The sequence below is a fragment of the Haliotis cracherodii genome, unplaced genomic scaffold, assembly GCF_022045235.1.
Source record: "Haliotis cracherodii isolate W230 unplaced genomic scaffold, xgHalCrac1.p SCAF_3, whole genome shotgun sequence".
NCBI classification, from domain to species: Eukaryota; Metazoa; Mollusca; class Gastropoda; order Lepetellida; family Haliotidae; genus Haliotis; species Haliotis cracherodii.
The window spans coordinates 65,621,679-65,644,081 of record NW_027266286.1 but is presented as its reverse complement, the minus strand read 5'-3'; the positions used below and the strand labels follow the sequence as shown (position 1 = coordinate 65,644,081).

Genomic DNA, 22,403 nt, shown 5'->3' with positions numbered 1-22,403 from the left:
TATCACTAACTCAAAGTTACAAAAAAAATGGCAATTATACAGAGCTCCAGATAACTTTTTGAGCAATAAGGTTTTACTCTAGGGTTTCTATTTTAATTGGGTTATTACACCAATATTTTTTCACTCAACTATTCCTCACTCTAATGGGTTTTCCCCAAAATTAGTGAACATGTTAAGATTTAATGTTTTAGATGTTTATGTCTCTTCTAAACTGATTGATTGATTGGTTTGTTGTTAAACGCCGCACTCAGCAATATTCCAGCTATATGACGGCGGTCTGTAAATAATCGAGTCTGGACCAGACAATCCAGTGATTAATATCATGAGCATCGATCCACGCAATTGGGATCAATGACATGTATCAACCAAGTCAGCGAGCCCGATAGTCGCCTTTTACGACAAGCATAGTCGCCTCTCTTCTAAACATAGAGGCTTGATTCAGAAAGTAAATTAGCGGGTAATTGTGTTTCAGAAATTAGCTCTGTTGTACGCATGCTGAAAAAGCTTGGGTATTTAGGCGAGCTGTTTTTATACATTTGAGTTTTTCATTTAATGCATGCGTTTCTGTACGCAAGCTAATTGAAGTAATTGGGTTTTGAATATTTTGGGGGGTATTTTACCCAAATACGCTGCTTATCTGTAGCTCTGATTCTCATCATGGTTCATGATTCAAGATCAATGATTCATATTTGAAGATGTAATTCTTTGATTTTTGTAAAACCTGATTTGTTCGCATGATCAGCCTTGTTTTTATGAAAATTTGACAGTAAACACTGACTCCTATATACATGATCTCTAATGCTTGGACACAGACAACGATGGCTGACACACATACACACACTACGGACATGTTCTGCTGAGTAGAGAGCTGTCAGGCTTCAACATAAGGCACAAGGGATCATTCTCCCATGATGGTTCAATTACTCATTAACAAATGGAATGAATCTAGTGTCTAACAACATACAGAAACTACACGTGATAAGTTGTTTGACCTTCATAAATTAAGAAAATACATGTACTTTGTGAAAATGAAAATACGCTGTAGGCTATTCTGAACATATGCTGCTCAACACTTGCTAAGGATCACACCTTTGACTGAAGATGACTATTTTGGTCCTTAGCAAATTCTGAGTTGTATACCTCCATTACACAACAGTGAGTGTCATTGTGAGCAGATCCCGCATTAAGTAATATAACATCTGCTAGAGTTAAACACTCGTGCAACTCGGTCTGTCGACCCTGTTGACATACGCTCTGAACACATTTAATCTCATAAACCGGACACACTTGAAAGACACACAGTAGTCATCATGGCCGACGCTCGTCAGTTGGCGTCATGTTGGGGCAGTGCTGGAGAAGGTTGACTGGCTTTAACTGTTCTTCAGTTCTTCCACTGAAGGATCAAGAATTCCATTGCCTGGGAGAGTAACCATCCATCACACTGTCGATGTGTAGATCCAGCGGACTTAAAGATAACTTTGGAATAGTAGAATCACCGTTTACGTTGTCATCAACCATCACCTTGTAGGAGTGGAATTACCAATCACCTTGTAATATTGTAGTCGTGGAATATGCCTTCACAAAGTAGCCATTTAATTAATCAAATCATAGTGGTCAAGTGGAATACCATCACTTCGTATCCGTTGAATGAACTATCTCTTCGTAACCACGGAAACAGCAATCTGAATCATTGATTCATTCACATCATGGCTCAGAGGAATCAACCATTAAGTCAACCAACAGATGGGGCAGCCTTCATGTTGTGTCATAAGCCATCTTATCAGAGTGAATCAATCCTTGCATCGTTGTTGAAAAGAGCATCGTGACTGACAGACAGCGGTTTCTCAGATCATTCCCCTTGCAGTCCAACACTTCACTCAATCCAGCAGACGTGTACTTGTCTGAGAGCAGACGCCAAATCTTCCACATGTCTGAGAGCAGACACCACATCTTCAATCAGTCTGAGAGCAGACACCACATCTTCAATCAGTCTGAGAGCAGACACCACATCTTCCATCTGCCCGAGAGCAGACATCTAATCTTCCATCTGTCTGAGGGCAGACGCCAGATCTTCCACATGTCTGAGAGCAGTTCTTCTACCCTGTCAGATGTATCCTTCCCAAGAACAGATTGAGGACTTGACCAAGTCTGGTTCTAGCAGCTTCTACCAGCCTTAGACATCAAACCCCTTGGCCTCCAACAATGGCTGTTTCACAACATATTATTTGCATTGTCAGTTGAACCCTCGACTCCCTCAAGGTCCCTAAACTTGTCCAGTACTCAGTCACCACAACAAACAAGCACTTTCGGAGAGCATCAGTTTTCACAGTTGTTCGAGGCATTGTCGTTTCCTACTAAAATACTTCTTCTGTTACTTTAGAAAAATACTCTTAACACATTTAACTTGCATGTGTCAGCACCGAGAACCATTTGATTGAGCAAACACAAGCAATCTAAGGGTACGTGAGCTGCACTCTTGTTGCATTGTTCCACACAAACACACAGTGATACATTCCGCCCCGGTGCATTCTTGCCGCACACTGCACACACGCATTCTGTCCCTACCTCACACGAACATGGTGCATTCTGTACAGCTACCTAGCTTGCAGGCACAGCAAGTGCGGTCTCTCGTGCTTGTAGGCACGTCTTGTATTGGTGCATCAAACTTTGCATAGAACAGCATGAATTGGATTGTGCGTGTAAACGCAAAGCCGACACTGGACTGAAGAGCTCCCATTGTGACCAGCGATTCTTTTGATAAAGGAACCAATGTGTAGGGGTCCTTCACTTGACACACAAGAATCCTCTGACATTAGTAAGGAACTGGTCAAAGTTGTGCATGAATGCTATCTTGGTGTGCCGGGAGATGGTCATGTTGAAGGAGGGCGGGGTCAGGTTGTTGAAGGCCTCCAGGAGGCGCTGCTTGTACTCCTCCTCCTGCTGGTTCTGCAGCAGACGGTTCACCAGGTCACGGTACTGCTCCTGCAACACAGACGGGGGCATACAGCCACATTCAGGGTGTGGTGTGTGGTGCAGTGCGGTGCGGTGTGGTTTTGTGTGGTGTGCGGTGGTGTGCGGTGCGGTGTGTTTGTGTGTGGTGTGCGGTGGTGTGTGGTGCGGTGTCCGGTGGTGTGCGGTGGTGTGCGGTGCGTTGCGGTGCGGTGCGGTGCGGTGCGGTGCGGTGCTGTGCGGTGGTGTGCGGTGCTGTGTGGTGCTGTGTGGTGGTGTGCTGTGTGGTGGTGTGCTGTGCGGTGCGGTGCGGTGCGGTGCGGTGCGGTGCGGTGCGGTGCGGTGCGGTGCGGTGCGGTGCGGTGCGGTGCTGTGTGGTGGTGTGCGGTGCGGTGCGGTGCGGTGCGGTGGTGTGCGGTGCGGTGCTGTGTGGTGCTGTGTGGTGGTGTGCGGTGCGGTGCGGTGCTGTGCATTGCTGTGCGGTGGTGTGAGGTTTACTTATTTTGAGTGGTACATATTAACACAAAGTCACCTTAAATCCGTAATAAAAACACCAATATTTTGACAAGGACACTTTAACTTCCATATTTTATTTCAAACAGGCGCAAAAACAAATGTTCTTGTTTTGTGTTTCTGTTGCCGTGACCTACCTGATGGCAGCAGATGAGGCAGAAGAGTGATGTACTGGCCGGCTCCAGCAGGTCCATGTCGAAACTTTCCAGAAGCAGCATGTGGAACACCAGCTGGAACACACACACCAGATTCTTAACGTCACTCTCCGCAATATTCCAGCCACTTGACCGCACAGACCATCCAGTGATTGATATCACAATAGATCCACACCATTAAGTTGGTTGGCTGGTTGGTTTGTTGTTTAACGCCGCACTCAGCAATATTCCAGCTATATGACGGCGGTCTGTAAATAATCGAGTCTGGATCAGACAATCCAGTGATTAATATCATGAGCATCGATCCACGCAATCGGGATCGGTGACATGCATCAACCAAGTCAGCGAGTCTGACCACCCGATTCTGTTAGTCGCCTTTTATGACAAGCATAGTCGCCTTTTACGGCAAGCATGGGTTGCTGAAGACCTATTCTAACCCGGAATCTTCACGGGTCCACACCATTAAGGAATGATGACATGCCATGAACCAAATCACCAAACCTGATCACCCAGTCACCTTTTGCAACCAGCATAGGTTGCTGGGGATTTATTCTAATCTATTCTAATCCCGAATCCCCACTAGGTGAGTAGTGCCAGGCCTGGCACAGACAGACCAGTGATGAATACCACACTGGTACACAGAATGAGACGGGCTGTAGCTGATAGCATTTCCCATGTAATCTGTCTAGTTAGTAGAAGCTACTGTAGTCTCAGGATAATATCAGAGTTTTGTAGGTTGTGGTCAGATGTGTTCGGACCCCAAATCCTGAAAACTGGAATTACATATCCTTTAATTCAACTCGGATAAGATCACATACCAGTACATCATGTCTACATTTCGGAAATCTAGCTATAGTTGGCTGGTTTGTTGTTTTACGCTGCACTCAGCAATATTCCAGCTATATGATGGGGGTCTGTAAATAACCCAGCCTGACCACCCAATCCCGTTAGTCGCCTTTTACGTCAAGCATAGTCGCCTTTTACGGGAAGTGTGGGTGGCTGAAGACCTATTCTACCCCGGAATCTTCACAGGTCATTATATATAAGAGGATGCTTTAGAACCAGTGGTTGAAACTCAACAAGTTCGAGGTCCAAGATCAGCCACATTTCAGGGGAGATCAAGCATTTTAATGGTCAGTAGGTCTGATGAACCAGCTCATTTCCAAATCAATTCAAATTGATAACAAAACAATCATTTTTAATCTATATTTCCATCTGAGTTTAGAAATGTTAATAATCCAAAGATATATTACTTACTAACAGTCCAAACATACATTGAACCTCCAATGAAAATTGTTACTATAAATACACAATCTACAATTGGGATAAGATGACATGCATCAACCAAGTCAGTGAGCCTAACCACTTGATTCTGCCAGGGTTCATGTAGATGATAATATGAACACTATCAGAGTGACTGAGTGAGTATTGTTTTAGCACTTTTAGCAATATTCCTGCAATATCACGGCGTTGGACACCAGAAATGGTCTTCACACATTGTACCCATATCGGGAATCGAACCCGGGTCTTCGGCGTGATGAGCGAACGCTTTAACAACTAGGCTACCCGACCATCCCGAACACTATCAGAGGTACATGATATTGAACAAGATCGTCACACGGCACGATGAACCATTTTAATCCAAGATTATGGGACCAAGCATTGACATTTAGGACCAGTGGAATCTCTTAGCCTTAGATCCAGAAACAGCAATTCTTGGTTGATTTTTCACCCTCTGAGCACACAACCATTGAAAGGAATGTTGATGATGACGATAAAATCAAACTTATGGGTAGAGTGTAAGTTGACAATTCGTTGCGTGGTCATTGTGAAGTGTAAATTTGTAAGTTGAACTGTGTTTTTACCAGACTGTCGTTCCCCAACAGGCAGCCATCCTGACACTGGACTACTCACCTCCAGGAAGTGGGCCAGGGCTGCGTGGACGTGGGGCACGTTCAGGCTGGTTTGGAAGGCGTGGGATGCCAGTTCCGATATCACCTCCAGACATAGCCTTGTGGTTTCAGGGGAAAAGCTGGGTCAAAGGTCAAGGTCAATATACTTGTACATTACAGCAGCATACAGATAGGCACAATCAGTACATAATGTGTCAGTGTAGAGGTCATCACTCTGACATATGCTGGAGAAATTGTGGGTGGGGGATTGGGTTGAGTGTTTGAGAGGGTGAGTGAGAGGTTGAGTGAGTGGATGAGTGAGTGGTTGAGTGAGTGGTTGAGAGAGTGGTTGGTTGAGTGGTTGAGTGAGTGAGTGAGTGAGTGGTTGAGTGAGTGAGTGGATTTCGACCTGCAGCTAGCCCTACAGATACATCACCATCACCAACCATAACCATAAACATGTCACTATTGAATCCTGGACACTTGGCATGACAAGGATACGCCGATAGTCCGAGCTCGATGGAAGCCATGAGGGACTTGAAGAGTTCCGGCGGCAGTTTGGGGAACTTGTCTGCATGGATTTCCCCGAGGAAGGCTACCAACTTGAAGTAGTGGCTGCACAGCGTCGGGAACTGAAAAAAAGAACAACAGTCACAATAACTTCTTTGAGAGGCATTTAGAAGTTTGACTACTTAGTTAGGATAAGATATATGGATGAACAACTTCTTTACAATTAGGTTCGACATTTTGGTTTAGGTTCTAACAACAATAGATCACTTGTGTAATAATGGTGTAAGAACTTGAATTTCTACTTTACTCAGAAAGTGTTCCCCAAATAAAACATTTGTTATGGTTGTTCTAACACGTTCATCAATGAAAATTGCAAAATAATCTCCCTTAGCAGGAAGATATTTTCACAAATACAGGTCGAAACAAGGATAACTTTTCCAGGTTCAGGAAATGAGATGAGGCAAGGTGAAATGGGGTTTAACATTGTGTTAAAGATTATTACAATTATATAGCAACATCCATGCTTGTACTCTTCCAGAGGAATGCCGAATGTTGGAATATATATATTAGGTTGCACTTTTCAAAAACAGGTTGCACTGGTGCATGTTTAATATAGCTAAATCAAGCCCTGCAAAGTCATAACCACCATACCTTAAGCTAGCTTACAAGTCACCAGTTCATATTATGATGTACTCTGCAAGTTTGTAGTATGAGTGAGTGAGTGAGTTGGGTTTAACGCCGCTTTTAACAGTATTCCAGTTATATCGCAGCACGTCAGCTTAATGTTGGAGGAAAGCCCGAAGTGATGCAGGTCTCAGACGTTTACCACTTCGGTGAAACCCACGGGCACGGGTATGGTGCTGACAAACCTAGAAACATAATCGGGGCCAACCGGGATTCGAACCCACAATCATAGGTTTCTGGCGGGCCCAAGGGACGCAACTCTGCACAGCGAATCGCGGCACCTTAGACGACTGGGTCACCCGTGCCCCCAGTTTGTAGTGAGTGAGTATGGTTTTAGCAATATTCCAGCAATATCACGGTGGGGGACACCAGAAATGGGCTTCACACATTGTCGGGAATCGAACCCGGGTCTTCGGCGTTCCCCCCATAAGTTAGTAGAACAAAACAGGTGATTATTACCTTGAGTATTTCAGCATTCATTAGGGGTATGATGATGCTGAGGCCGTACATGACGACATCGGCGCCCTCCATCTTCACACCGTCACTGGGCTCGTTTTCATCTGAAGTATGCAGCATTGTAGATATATAAGGACAAAGTTTTGTTTGTCTGTTTGTTTGTTGTTTAACGTCGCACTCCGCAATATTCCAGCCATATGATGGCGGTCTGTAAATAATCGAGACTGGACCAGACAATCCAGTGATTGACATCATCGGCAACAATCAACACAAATGGGATCGATGACATGCATCAACAAAGTCAGCGAGCCTGACTACCTGATCCCGTTAGTCGCCTCTTATGACAAGCTAAGTTGCCTTTCACTTCAAGCATGGGTTGCTGAAGACCTATTCTACCCCGGATCTTCACTATAAGCCTATAGGCCTCCTACTTGCAAATTAACATCAGAAAGTGGTTTGTGACATACAATCAGACAGGCCATGCCTTAAAGTCTTCTTAATTCGGACAAGGGGAAATAAACCTTTGTAGCTTAATCTTTTTAGCTCTTTTTCAAACACATCGGTTCAGGAGAATAAGAAAATGTACAACTGTATGGATAACAACTTCAGGTTTATTGCTTATGTCGACATTTTGATGTAGATTCTTACATCATTATTAACCTCTAGTACAGGTGAATAATTATTAACTATGTAAACATAGCTTTTTCAATATGGCTGCCGTAGTGGCCATACTGCATAATGTGGGTAAGAAGTTTCAGCTATCAAAATAGTTGAAGTTCAGAGGCCAAAGTTTGAAATATCCCAAACGGAACATAAATGTTGAGTCTCACTTCTACCAATTACTCATACTAATCACACATGTGCAAAATTTCATTACATTTTGAACAAAAATGGCAGTGTAATGGCCACATACAGGTTTTTCAATATGGTTGACATTTCAACTGGCCATGACATTTAGGTGAGCCAAAAATGTAATCTAGTTGTTAGGCTGAAGGCTATTGTTACATACATCTAATTTGTTCGATCATGAATGTATGTTGACAAAATTTCTACTTCTGCAAAAGCTTTCTGTGTTGTTGCAGTACTTACTAATGTTTCACTCTCTGCAGTGCTTCAGCTACATAAGTGTTTCCTAGCAGGAGATACCGTGAATTGGGCTTCACAAACCCAGTGTTTTAGCTGTGTGAACACTTCAACCACATGCTACCTGACTGTGTTTGTGTTTTGTTTAATGCCTCACTCAGCAATATTCCAGCCATATGACAGTGGTCGGTAAATAATATAGTCAGGACCAGACAATCCAGTGATTTACATCATGAACATCGATCCACGCCATTGGGATTGATGACATGCATCAACCAAGTCAGCGAGCCTGAACACCCGATCCCATTAGGTTGCTGAAGGCCTATTCTGACCCAGATCTTCACGGGTACTACCTGACTGTGAGAGATAACAGGGAATCACCTGGAGGGTACTGTGAGTTTACTTTACCTGGCTCTCCGAAGTCGATGAAGTCTTTGGACAGTAGGTTTGTGAGCAGCTCCATCACCAGCAGGATGTCCTGGTATTTGTTCTCCTCCTCTTCGCTCACATCCACCAGCCGCTTGCCTGACACACACAACATGACCTGAATACACATCCACCAGACACACAACATGACCTGAATTCACATCCACCAGACGCACAACATGACCTGAATATACGTCCATCAGACACACAACATGACCTGACCTGAATACACGTCCATCAGACACACAACATGACCTGAATACACGTCCATCAGACACACAACATGACCTGAATACACATCCAGACACACGTAACCTGAATCACGTCCACCAGACACACAACATGACCTGAATACACGTCCACCAGACACACAACATGACCTGAATACACGTCCACCAGACACACAACACGACCTGAATACACGTCCACCAGTCACACAACATGACCTGAATACACGTCCACCAGACACAACATGACCTGAATACACATCCACCAGACACAACGTGACCTGAATACACGTCCCCGAGACACTTGCCTGACACACAGAACATGGGTATCTATAAAATTATATAAATGATGTGGCTTCATTAACATGACTGAACCTTTTTCTACATTGTGTCTACCATGACACAGCATTGCTCCTGGAACAATGGCAGATTTAAGTGTTCATCATATGAAGGTCTGAACTTACCTGTGTTGTGCTTAGAGTAGGTCTGTATTGCCGACAAACTGAGCTCGTACAGCTTCCGTGCCTTCATCTGGGAAACAAAACAGCATAAACATCAGTTCACAAGATGCCATGACAGTAAACACTGACAAGCAAATGGCCACAAAAATCAATCCTACAATTCCCCCGGGTTGTGGGAGGGACATTTGAATCCTGTAGATTACAGAAACAGGAGACTGGCACTTAACAATGTGTATCAACATAGACATTGTGTTTCCAAAGTCAGTTGATACGGGTGTGCAGTAACTACCGTATAGCACATAATAAACACCCCGCTCTAATAATCGCCCACGGCGATATTTGCTAATATATTGGCTAGTGAACAATCACAACTAGCACCCCTTCCAATCAATCAATGTACACAAGACTTATTTTTTCGTGTATAATACGCACTCGTGTGTTATATGCACCCTTAATTATGGGCAAATAAATTCTGGAAAATAGCACATAATAAACACCCCGCTCTAATAAGCGCCCACGGCGATATTTGCTAATATATTGGCTAGTGAACAATCACAACTAGCACCCCTTCCAATCGATCAATGTACACAAGACTTATTTTTTCGTGTATAATACGCACTCGTGTGTTATATGCACCCTTAATTATGGGCAAATAAATTCTGAAAAATATATCCGTCATGTATAATACTTACAGACTTTTCTTTTGTATCATTTCAGGCTGTCAGCATAAACCACGAAATTTATGATCTTTCAAATCTTTTTTTCCCCAAAGTAATATTCTAATAAGAGCCCCCAATTTCTAATTTTGAGAGTGCCCTGGGTGCTTATTATGTAGAATACGGTATGTTATTTAAACTTGAACCATGACAGGTGACTGACCTCACTCAGGTAGCACAGCTGCTTGTTGACAATCTCCGAGAACAGCTCTAGGATCATTGGAACCACCTCCTCATAGCTGTGGTACAGATCTACAGGGGGAGATAGAACAGATATTGAGAATGGATGTATATAATCTACATTTCAAGTCCTTGGGGGACACAAACAAACACATTTTTAAATGTGAATCTTACATGATACACAGCTTTTTCATTGGACGAAAGATCGGTCACATGACTGCGAAACTGAAGTTCATAAGTTTAAGTTTGTTTTTTGTATAATAATTTGTATAATTGGGATACAATGACCTTCATTAACCATGTAAGCGACAACCTGATCCCGTTAGTCACCTCTTACGACAAGCATAGTCATCTTATACAGCAAGCATTGGTTGCTGAAGACCTACCCCGGATCTTCACGGGTCCATAAGTATATGAATGACACATTTTGACGTTCATACATTTTGCACGAGACCGTATTTTTGTAATGATGTAAACACTGACAGACTACTACCACATTCCTGGGGAAACCCCTGGGAATTCCCAAGCACAAATTACTACAGAAACCTTGTTTCTCATCATTTAGACCCTTTTATCTTGAAATTAGTGTTTTATCATACATTGTGATAAGTCAGAGAGTTTGATTGCATGCCTGTTCAAGGATATCTTCGATAAAACCCATTCTAGAGAACAAAACTTAGAAAGCCATATCCAAACTATCGTAGTATCAACTCGATCCGTGTCTAGACTAAGTGGCAGTCTACAGCAATCTATGAATTTATCTTAATCTATTGGACACATCTTTACAATCACCTTTCAATGATCAGTTAATTGATCAGTGATGAGTAACACTTGTTATAGTCGCATGAACAACTTCAGAAATCTCTCCCGTCACGTTTGTCTTGTCAGACATTTTGACATCTTGTACTTGATGTTAATGTATTATGACAAGTAAGAGACGAACACTGTATGAACGTCGTCACACGCTGAAGGCAGAAGGACACTTCCTTCTACTCTGTGACTCACCCAACAACTTGACACTCTCCGCCAGGAGGGGTGAGAGGAAGAAGAAGTTGGCGGGTGGCAGTGGGGGCGGGAGGACACTTTCTTCTACTCTGTGACTTATCCAGCAACTTGACACTCTCTGCTAGGAGGGGTGAAAGGAAGAGGAAGTTGGCGGGTGGCAGTGGGGGCGGGAGGACACTTTCTTCTACTCTGTGACTCACCCAGCAACTTGACACTCTCTGCTAGGAGGGGTGAAAGGAAGAGGAAGTTGGCGGGTGGCAGTGGGGGCGGGAGGACACTTTCTTCTACTCTGTGACTCACCCAGCAACTTGACACTCTCTGCTAGGAGGGGTGAAAGGAAGAGGAAGTTGGCGGGTGGCAGTGGGGGCGGGAGGACACTTTCTTCTACTCTGTGACTTATCCAGCAACTTGACACTCTCTGCTAGGAGGGGTGAAAGGAAGAGGAAGTTGGCGGGTGGCAGTGGGGGCGGGAGGACACTTTCTTCTACTCTGTGACTTATCCAGCAACTTGACACTCTCTGCTAGGAGGGGTGAAAGGAAGAGGAAGTTGGCGGGTGGCAGTGGGGGCGGGAGGACACTTTCTTCTACTCTGTGACTCACCCAGCAACTTGACACTCTCTGCTAGGAGGGGTGAAAGGAAGAGGAAGTTGGCGGGGGGCAGTGGGGGCGGGAGGACACTTTCTTCTACTCTGTGACTTATCCAGCAACTTGACACTCTCTGCTAGGAGGGGTGAAAGGAAGAGGAAGTTGGCAGGGGGCAGTGGGGGCGGGAGGACTCACCCAGCAACTTGACACTCTCCGCCAGGAGGGGTGAGAGGAAGAGGAAGATGCGGTCCAGGTTGATGAGTCTGGAACCCTGGGCTATCCCCAGCAGCACGTCGAGGATGCCCATCACAGCATTCTTACACGTAACCTTCTTGTCTGCAAAGTGCTCCTGACACACCAGGGCATAGAAGCGGTCGTGGACAGACTGCAGCACCTGGGACAGTCAATGTTTTATCATTATCTGTTATCTTCATACCAACTGGATCACCAGTACTGAAGCTCACCTGGTTAGACAGTGTGGTTGTCTTTGAAAGAATAAATCTGTTTCAAATGAAAGCAACTAAAGACACTTCCATAATTTATAACATATTCTCTACTAAAACTAGAGTCGATTCTGACTAAATTCACAAGCATGTGCCTATGAATATGTCATAAAACCAAGCTTCAACTGTGTAGCAGTGGGTGAGGTAAAGTGACATGGGGTTTAACCTCGCTTCCAAGATTATTGCACTTATATAGCATGTATGCATTCATGTATGTGTACTAGTCGGGATTGATAGCAGATTTATAGTGCTAGCCCACTGAGATACCATGCCACAGTTTAACATGAATACCCCTTTCAGACACAGTATCCTGACTACGAGCCAACCAGTCCTTGTTTTAGCCCCTAACTGCCGAGCGCCAGGCAGGGTAACAACAAGTACCATCTTTTGGTATGAGTGAGTGAGTGAGTTTGGTTTTACGCCGCTTTTAGCAATATTCCAGCAATATCACGGCGGGGGACACCAGAAATGGGCTTCACACATTGTACCCATGTCGGGAATTGAACCCAGGTCTTCGGCGTGACAAGCGAACACTTTAACCACTAGGCTACCCGACCGCCAACTCTTTTGTTATGACACAGCCGGGGATCGAACCCCGGACCTTCATCAGTCTGGGCAGACGCTCTACCACTAGTCCATGAAGGCAGTCTTACACAGTGGGAGTTTCCTTGAAGGCATATAGCTGTTGTAAATAAAGGCAACAAAAACAATTCCATAATCATAAAATCTCTACTAAAAGCTAAGTCCATTGTACGATTCTGGCAATTATTAATTTCCAACTCAGAGAGGTGGTTTGTGCACCCCCTACCAGTTTCCAATACTCCTCCTTGTTGGAGTCCTCCCTGAATCCAACTCCCGCCAGTACGAGAGCCTTCATCATGAGGCGGCGGACAGCAGATGGCAGGCCCTCGATAACAGCATCATTGTTGGCCTCCATCCGCGCCAGATGCCACAGGTTCTCCACCTTGATCACGTATGACGCCCTGAAAACACAGACTTCGGTATTTGCTGATACAATTTGGACATGTCCGTGACGATTCAAAACCAACTGCTGGTCCTACCTACTTAGAATAGTTTTCATCAATTATTATTATGTAGAGGACACATTATATTTTGAAGAAAATTGAAAAGAAAAGGAGTTTAATTTATTTTTATTTGCCCAACTATATAAAAAAGAATTATAAACATCATCATGACCGTGCAGAATTACAGTGAGTGAGTTGGGTTTAACGCTGCTTTTAACAGTATTCCAGTTATATCGAGGCGCGTCAGCTGAATGTTGGAGGAAAGCCCGAAGTGATGTAGGTCTCAGACATTTACCACTTCAGTGAAACCCATGAGCACGGGTATGGTGCTGACAAACCTAGAAACATAATCGGGGCGAACCGGGATTCGAACCCACAATCATAGGTTTCTGGCATGCCCAAGGGCCGCAACTCAGCACAGCGAATCATGGCGCCTTAGACGACTGGGCCACCCGTGCCCCCTGCAGAAATACAGTAAGGATTTGTAATGATTGATTAAATACATCATATGTAGAGTGAATGAGTGCATGCGTGGGTGCGTGGGTGCGTGAGTGAGTGAGTGAGTGTGTGAGTGAGTGAGTGAACAGTTTCAATTGCTAGTATATCACAGCATGTCAGCTTGATGTGGGCGGCAAGTCTGAAGGCTCATAAGTAGAAAATCATCAAAAGATATAAAAATGTTAAAGGCATTAGCAGCAGCCGATAATGATCAGTGTACCTGGCCTTTGTCTCCACCAGCGCTGAGAACATCTCCATCGTATCCTTGAGCAGGGACTCTTCACTGCTCCAGATGTTGAGGTTGTTGATGGTCTTCTGCAGCAGGAAGGAAATAGTCCACTGTGCTCCGTCAGTGTCACGGCCAAACGCTGCTGACAGCGCCATGCTCATCTACAACACACACAGCACTTGATGCTACAGGCAGGTGGAATCTGACACCAGGCTTACAGTGCCTTAGGTGACCAGAATCACAGGCCTTCATAAAGATATTGGTGAGGGGTAATTACTAGAGCTGCAATGAATACACTGTGAGGCGAATACGATTTGTATCATGAATATAGGGTAACGAATACAAATATTTATTCATGAATACAATAGCAGGTCAGCAATTGATGTATTTTTTTTTATAGTTATTGAAACAATAACAAAATAAATAAATATTACATAGTTTGTTAATTATTAACATATAATACATTTATATACTGCACTTATCTAGGTACTAGTATCTGCTAAAATGCAACAATGACCAGTGACCACATTAATGTCAAATTAAATATAAAAGAGTTCATTAATATTCGATTCTAGTGACCACGAATAACGAATTCAATTCATGAATGGATCAGTTTGATTCACCGAATACACGAGTGAATCGTAACAGCCCTAGTAATTACCCATTTTCACATTCACACTTATCAAAACTGAGAAGGTCAGATAATGTGACTTGTTTTGTTTGTATGTTGTTTAACACCACACACAGCAATCATGGCAATATTCCAGCGATGAAGGTGGCCTTTACTGTACATAATCAAGTCTGGACCAGAAAATTAGTGATTGACATCATGAGCATAGATCTACGCAATTGGGATACGATGACATTCATCAACCAAGTCAGCCAGATCCTGTTAGTCGCCTCTTACAACAAGCATAGTCGCCTCTTACAAACAAGCATAGTCTCCTCTTACAACAAGCATAGTCGCCTCTTACAACAAGCATAGTCGCCTCTTACAACAAGCATAGTCGCCTCTTACAACAAGCATAGTCGCCTCTTACAACAAGCATAGTCGCCTCTTACAACAAGCATAGTCGCCTCTTACAACAAGCATAGTCACCTCTTACAACAAGCATAGTCACCTCTTACAACAAGCATAGTCGCCTCTTACAACAAGCATAGTTGCCTCTTACAACAAGCATAGTCACCTCTTACAACAAGCATAGTCGCCTCTTACAACAAGCATAGTCGCCTCTTACAACAAGCATAGTCACCTCTTACAACAAGCATAGTCGCCTCTTACAACAAGCATAGTCGCCTCTTACAACAAGCATAGTTGCCTCTTAAAGCAAGCATGGGTTGCTGAAGACCTATTCTACCCCTTGTCTATTTTACCACAGGTTTCCCCTTTATGTACCCTATGTTTTAATCAACCATAACAAAACTTGAATGGTGCCTTTCTTGTCATTGACGCTGATTCAAAATGCTACTCTGAGAATGTCTAACAAGCAACTGTATGCAAGATGCACTGAACTTTAATATGGTAATTACGGCTAGTTTTTGTATTCTGAGATTTTTAAATTGTTAGTAAACTGTGGGAATAAATGGTGACTAACAAATAACTTTTAAACTTGTGTAAAATGTGATCACTGAACTGCTAACAATATACACAGCCTAAAATTAGTGCCTCGTCCATTGTGCAACTGACAATTAGTTGTCTGACAAACAGTGTTCCCTCGTTACCTGCCAATGTTAAACATATGTCACAGAAACGGACAAACATGCATGCATGAAGGACTAACACTAGTAACAGCAGGGCCTCCCTCCACACAGTGATCTTCATGCTACAACTGTCATAAGCCAATTATTGGGCGTTAAGATCGCCTTAGCACCACGACCGATTTGTGGAACGTGGTTCAAGAGTTGACCTTTGTTCAGTTTCTGGTCATACAGCTGTAATTTACTCATTCGTTACACATACTAGTATCACAAGACACACTGAAGCTAAATCTTTTTAAAACATAAACGTTTAAGTCCAAAAAACTTTGGTAGTTCTTTCATAGTAACAGTATCGGTTGAGGTAAGGTATAGCAAAACTTTTTTTTGGCTGCCTTATCTGCAACATTTCAACAGGTAACCATGGTAACAAAAATGCTTTTTTCAGTTATGTTTGACAATAACAAATATAATGAAAACTGCCTTAAAGGTGCAAGATCCAACTTCTAAGTGATACTTTTTTTATAATATATTGGGGAAAAAAGACCAAATATTGATAATATTACCCAGTAAGAACAGAAACAACAGATCCGTTATAACACAGCACCCATTGTAAAAATGCGATACCTTTTCACCATTAGCACGATTAAAAGTAAATGTCCAAGACAGGGATCCGGAAAATTTAAAATCCCCATCGGACATTTGCATTTAGGCCACGCCCCCTTCAAATAGCGTATTTTAGTACGACTTTTCCCAAACATTACAAGTTGTTGCGTTCAGTGTTCCCTCGTTATTGCACGATTCAATATAGCGCTAACTCGGTTATAGCGCGGGGTAAAGCATGGCTCCCAAAATTTACTAATATTTCAATAAACTCAAGTTTTCCAATGAGACAATGTTTTCCCCCATCTCAGAAAACATTATCAGCTGATCACCACGATCACGTAACACCGGAAATACGAGTCAATAAATCCAAACTGAAGTATGCAATTTAATCCTATTATTATAATATCTGGTAATAAAAAAATTGTTCATTGTTTATCTGGACTCCAATACCAGACCTGTTTACTTTTAATTTGCCATAACAGTAAAAAGGTGTGAGTGAAAATTACAGATTAGATCTTGCACCTTCAATACAAAAACAACAATAGCAAAATAAACAGCCTTGGTTCCCAGGCATTCGGTTCATACCCTCTGTGGCGTGCCCCATGAAACACGGACCACCCCTTGCCAACACTAAATCTTCCTAATGGCTGCCTGAGAACCCAAGTTGTAATCTGAAGGTTAGTACAACAATAGAACAGTGTGGTGTACTCACACAGGCGGGGCGAGAGGGGGGTGGGGACTGAGGGGAGGACACCTGCAACAGCAGGACCAATCAGATTAAAGATCGCAGAAAGTGGAAGCATGGCAGATGAACATTTTCATATCAAGGCATCAGACTACTAATTGTCAGGTTTTAGAATGTCTAGATGTTCCTACCCGTGTGAACAGTGAGGGTTGAGTGCGTGACTCACCTGGGAGTAGTAGTTCTCGTCGGGGAGGAGGTAGGAGTGGATCCACCGCCGCAGGAACCACATGGTCGAACGACCAACCTCCGGACTTAGGCAGTCACCCAACTTGACATCCGTCGCTCGAGTTTCCACCTCACACAGTCGAAACATCCCAGCAATCAGCCTGACCACATAATAGAAATAACGTATATCTTGAAATTAAAGCAAGCGTGAATAAAGTGAAAAAATGCAAGTTGTCCTTGCTGACATTAACTAAACTATGCATTTATGTCTCCAAATTGACTATCAACAATAAGACGGAATCACTGCACACTTTGGATAGCGGAAATACCAACTTGAATATAAACACAAACAACTATATATTCCACATCACAGTTTATTGTTTTTACAGAAGTGCTCTACTCATCACTAGTAAGCGGCGCTATCTGCTGTTTGATTGAATTAAGGTAACGTTGGATTAAGGTAAGGATATTGGATCATTCCACTGGGGGGGGGATTCACATTAATATTGAGTCGCATTTTGGGCTAGGGGTCGGCAATCATATTAATTTGGAAACGCATTAATTTCAAGATTTAGAGTATTGAAGTCATAGATACTTGTTTTAATACAATGTGACTATTTGTAAGGGTACAGAAGCGATTTCATGATCACAGAAATACACACTGAATCCAAGAGACAGGTTATCATATATATATATATATATATATATATATATGTCTTTTTTTACACTATGAATCATAAACAACAACTACATTCTAATGTTTTTATCAAATTCTGATATGCAACGCGCGAGGCTATAGCGATGTAGATCACGTTAGATAGACTCAGCATGTACTGTTGCGTTGGTCTTCTACCCGGGCTGATCGTCTATAACGTTCATCAATCTGTTTTACCCCATAGATAGTGTTGTAGCGAGGGATCACTATACTGACTGATCAACTATAGTAATATGAAAAAATCGGTTGTTCTTTAACTTCCTTTGAGTAGAATATTGACCGGGGTCACTAAGATCAAGGGACATAATTTCTGAAGCAACATACCACATACCACAAACCCTACCCATTCAGATGTCTTCCTTCATTGTTGTTTAAGTGAAGCTCTTCATTTCCTTACACCCATGCTAATGATGATCTTTCAAAACCTACTTCACAAAGAATCTACTTGTTGGCAGTGTGGCCCCTAAAGGTTCCACTCCACCACATCAGAATCAGTTGTTCCGACAAATGATAGAGTGTGCAGAGAGAAACTTGGCATCTGTTTTCAGATGATATTGAGCAAGATTTATATGTTTTTTAAATATACATCCATCCAATAATTAACATGTCCTTATTTTTCAATTTCTAATCCTAGGTTGTTGTTTTTAAAGCTGAATGTGTCCAAACATATTTTCAAATTAGTGACATTTGCTGCTGAACTGTGGTTGGTGTTTCACTTCCTGTTCTCGGAACTGGAGCTGGCTCAGCTATACAGATCTGGCGATTTTATTGCAGCTTTAAGGCCAGGCTATGCATATATGAACATGGATTGGCTAGTGGCTGTTGTTGAATGCCTAATTATTTTTTAATAACATTAGAACTTCAAATGTAGGATGAGGATTACTCAGGATGAGGCAGCTTTGGTTACCTGACCACCCAGTCTGTGCTCTGGTCACTTCCTGGGATGCTGTTGAGGGTCTCCCCCGGTGATGCCAGGACCTGCAATGTGGTCTGGACGTTGACGTTCTGTGACTGGCTGATGGAGTAGTTCATGACATCGGACGGAATCATGGGGGTCTCACCTTCAGACTCTTCAGTTAGGACATGTGCTGAAGTGGGAGAGCACCGTCACGTCAAAAGTTTCCAATAAACTTGTATATGACAGGAATGACTGTAGAAAAAACAGCTCCTAATCTTACTGTTAATTCTTTTTGACACACGACCCACTACCCTGTAATAAAACGCTTTCCTCCAGCAATCCTCTACATGGGGGTTTATCTAGACCTGCTCAGAGGCTGATATTTGGCCCAGAGACAGCAGCAAATGACAGTGAACATTCTCAATTTGAATTTTATATTTCCGGACTCCTCAGAATTTACAAATGTAATATTAAAAAAGATAAAAATTTGAACAATATCACAATTAGACCACCCTCTCATTTTGTCTGCCCCATCATAAATCCCTGTGTGCTTTTTTGCTTTATTAATACTTAATAGTAGTTAATCTCCCCTTCTTTAGACACAGCTTTAACCACATTGCCATCCCTTTTGTTAACATGAGAACCCTGTGCAGATTTCATAGCATCACAGGCATATCAATACAGCAGACTGATCCCGGGATTGATAGTCAGACTCTGCTACTTGTCTGATGTCTGTCATCGTATGATGCTCATGCTTTCAGTCACCTGTTTGTCTGACCCAGACTCGGATAGAGCAGTACCTGATATGAGGATGAGCCAATGAATATCTTCATGCAGACAGTTGAGTACAGACATGTCAAGGGATGCGTTGTGGTTGCCAGAGTTCAGCCTCTGTTGCTGTAACCGCTGTAACTGGCCATGTAACCTACCAATTCGGTCCTCCAAAACTCTGTAACATAGCAATAACTTACTAAATTCACTGATTTTTTTTGGGTTTAATCATAAAAATAATCAAATCATATATACTGCAAAAAATATAGTTAAAGATCATGAATATTTTGGGGAACATTTTTTTGTTGTGAGCACACAATTTCCTAAAAATATCTCTCAAAACATTTTTGGTTTAGTTAATCTTACAACAAATCTTACGCTATTGGGAAGAAATTCAATTTCACAGGGCAACCAAACGACTTGGTAGTGAAAATAGTGTGAGTGAGTTGGGATCAACGCCCCTTTTAACAGTATTCAAGTTATATCGCGGCGTGTCAGCTGTGGGAGGAAAGCCCGAAGTGATGCAGGTCTCAGCCGTTTACCACTTCGGTGAAACCCAAAAGCATGGGTATCGTGCTGACAAACCTAGAAACATAATCAGAGCAAACCGGATTCAAACCCACAATCATAGGTTTCTGGCGTGCCCAAGGGGCGCAACTCTGCAAAGTGAATTGTGGCCCCTTAGACGACTGGGCCACCCGTGCCCCCGGTAGTGAAATAAAGGTCACACACTACGCTAAGTATGCTGGGATGTTGACAATGGTAATTCCTGCTCATGGTTATGACACTCACTTTGCAAGGAGGGGGATGGTGTGTTCAGGTACAATCCGGGCAAGGGCACCGATACAACAGAGTTGGTCTGAAAACTTGTCCCGGTCATCTTCCTCTGTCTCATCAATCTCCTCATCATGAGCTGAAGCACTTCCATTCTGAAATGTTGTAACGAGCAGTGTTTGAAATAAAATAAATTACCAAACTGCCATCAATACCCAGAGGCTTTAAAACCTGCAGGCCTATATTAAACACTTCCGGCCATCATATAACAAAAAAATGAAGCTTACAGTGATAAATAAATCGATTCATAAATTCAATGCAGCCCATAAGGTTTTGGTTTGGTTTGGTTTGTTGTTTAATGCCGCACTCAGCAATATTCCAACTATATGACGGTGGTCTGTAAATAATCGAGTCTGGACCAGACAATCCAGTGATTGACAACATGAGCATCAATCCACGCAATTGGGACCGATGACATGCATCAACCAAGTCACCTAGCCTGACCACCCGATCCTGTTAGTCGCCTTTTATGACAAGCATAGTCGCCTTTTACGGCAAGCATGGGTTGCTGAAGACCTATTCTACCCCGGATGTTCACCGGCCCAGCCCATAAGGACCCATACAAATTTGAAACTATGGGCCCAACACAAGATCTACCTGCCATAGGTCTATAGGCATGCGGTTATTTTGAACACTGTTAACGATACAGTTTCAAAGTACAGTGTAACGTTATACCCCACAAACATAATGTAGTCGGACTGACCACCCATGTGTATTACTAACCATCAGCTGTGAGCGGATCCCCTCGGGGGAACTGATGTGACACTGGACGTAGGAGTTGAAGATTTCCGTGGCGTGTGGCTTGAGTGCACCTTCGGGGAAGGACTTGACATTGGTGGCAAATTGCATCCAGGTGTCCAGCATCTTCTCGTATGCCTCCATGTGGATTGTGTCATCCCGATCCATCTAGAACAGCCAGTGCAACAAGAAGGTGAAGGGTGAGATGCACATATATCGGCTCAAGCATGAGGAAATGAAATTCATGGGGACTTTTTCTTAACCAGACTTCAAAACAAAACACAGAATATTAAACATTAGTTCCAACAAATGGCAACTTAAATCTAAACAATCAAAGACAACTTAGACAAAATTGTTATGGATGAGCAACTTGTTTATTACAATTGGGCGACGTTTCGGTGTAGATTCTAACACCATCATCAAGCAAATGTTCATTGGCTTGATAACAGTGTTAGAATCTACACCGAAACGTCGCCCAATTGTAATAAAGAAGTTGCTCATCCATAACAATTTTGTCTTAGTTACCATTCCAACTTCTAAATGCCACTCAAAGAATTAAAGAATCAAAGACAAACTTGACATGACATACCGCCTCTTCCTTGGCTGCCTCCTTCCCCATTGAGCATGTCAGTCTGGTCATGTGATCGACGAAGGCCCGGAAGTGCAGCATCGGCAGTTCCATGAAGCATGCCAGCGGGAACATCATAGCCAGGTTCTTGAAGCAGTTGGAAATACCAAGGTGCTCGAAATCTTGAAGACCCAGTCTGCACACACAATCCATAAACGATAGAATTAACATCCTACTATGTTGGAACTATCACCAATATCTATATCTGGGCAGCACGTATTGATGTACAGTGCAATCTGTACGAAGCTGCCTGAGTAATCTAAATCTGTACAAAAAGCCAAATGTGACTGATCAGAACTTTACTCAATCCTGGACTGAAACTGTGTGACAAATAACTAGAGACGCCATTATCACTGCAATATCTTAACACCATGAAAGCTACTGCCGTCGCTTAGCGGTCACGTGACAAATGCTTCTGTTTATACTTCTTATCATACACATTATTTACATAGCATGCATGATGCGGTATCTTTGCTTTCTGTTGCCATGGTGAGGTCAGAAGGTAATAAGG

The 22,403-nt window shown here is 42.9% G+C and overlaps 1 protein-coding gene across 1 annotated transcript in view; it reads right to left on the bottom strand.

Annotated features, from left to right (window-relative positions):
- Positions 1-531: 531 nt before the first annotated feature.
- Positions 532-22,403, bottom strand: part of LOC139474771 (exportin-4-like) — a 37,647-nt gene continuing 15,775 nt past the window's right edge. The window contains exons 9-25 of the mRNA XM_071257896.1: positions 21,854-22,028; positions 21,250-21,432; positions 20,485-20,621; positions 19,722-19,870; positions 18,931-19,111; positions 17,310-17,469; positions 14,089-14,258; positions 13,154-13,328; positions 12,038-12,236; positions 10,236-10,324; positions 9,360-9,426; positions 8,651-8,767; positions 7,163-7,263; positions 6,011-6,141; positions 5,532-5,649; positions 3,600-3,692; positions 532-2,982 (exon numbers count right to left, since the gene is read on the bottom strand). Of these exons, the coding sequence (XP_071113997.1) occupies positions 2,785-2,982; positions 3,600-3,692; positions 5,532-5,649; positions 6,011-6,141; positions 7,163-7,263; positions 8,651-8,767; positions 9,360-9,426; positions 10,236-10,324; positions 12,038-12,236; positions 13,154-13,328; positions 14,089-14,258; positions 17,310-17,469; positions 18,931-19,111; positions 19,722-19,870; positions 20,485-20,621; positions 21,250-21,432; positions 21,854-22,028 (2,443 nt within the window). The 3' untranslated portion in view covers positions 532-2,784. The remainder of the gene's footprint in view (positions 2,983-3,599; positions 3,693-5,531; positions 5,650-6,010; positions 6,142-7,162; positions 7,264-8,650; positions 8,768-9,359; positions 9,427-10,235; positions 10,325-12,037; positions 12,237-13,153; positions 13,329-14,088; positions 14,259-17,309; positions 17,470-18,930; positions 19,112-19,721; positions 19,871-20,484; positions 20,622-21,249; positions 21,433-21,853; positions 22,029-22,403) is intronic.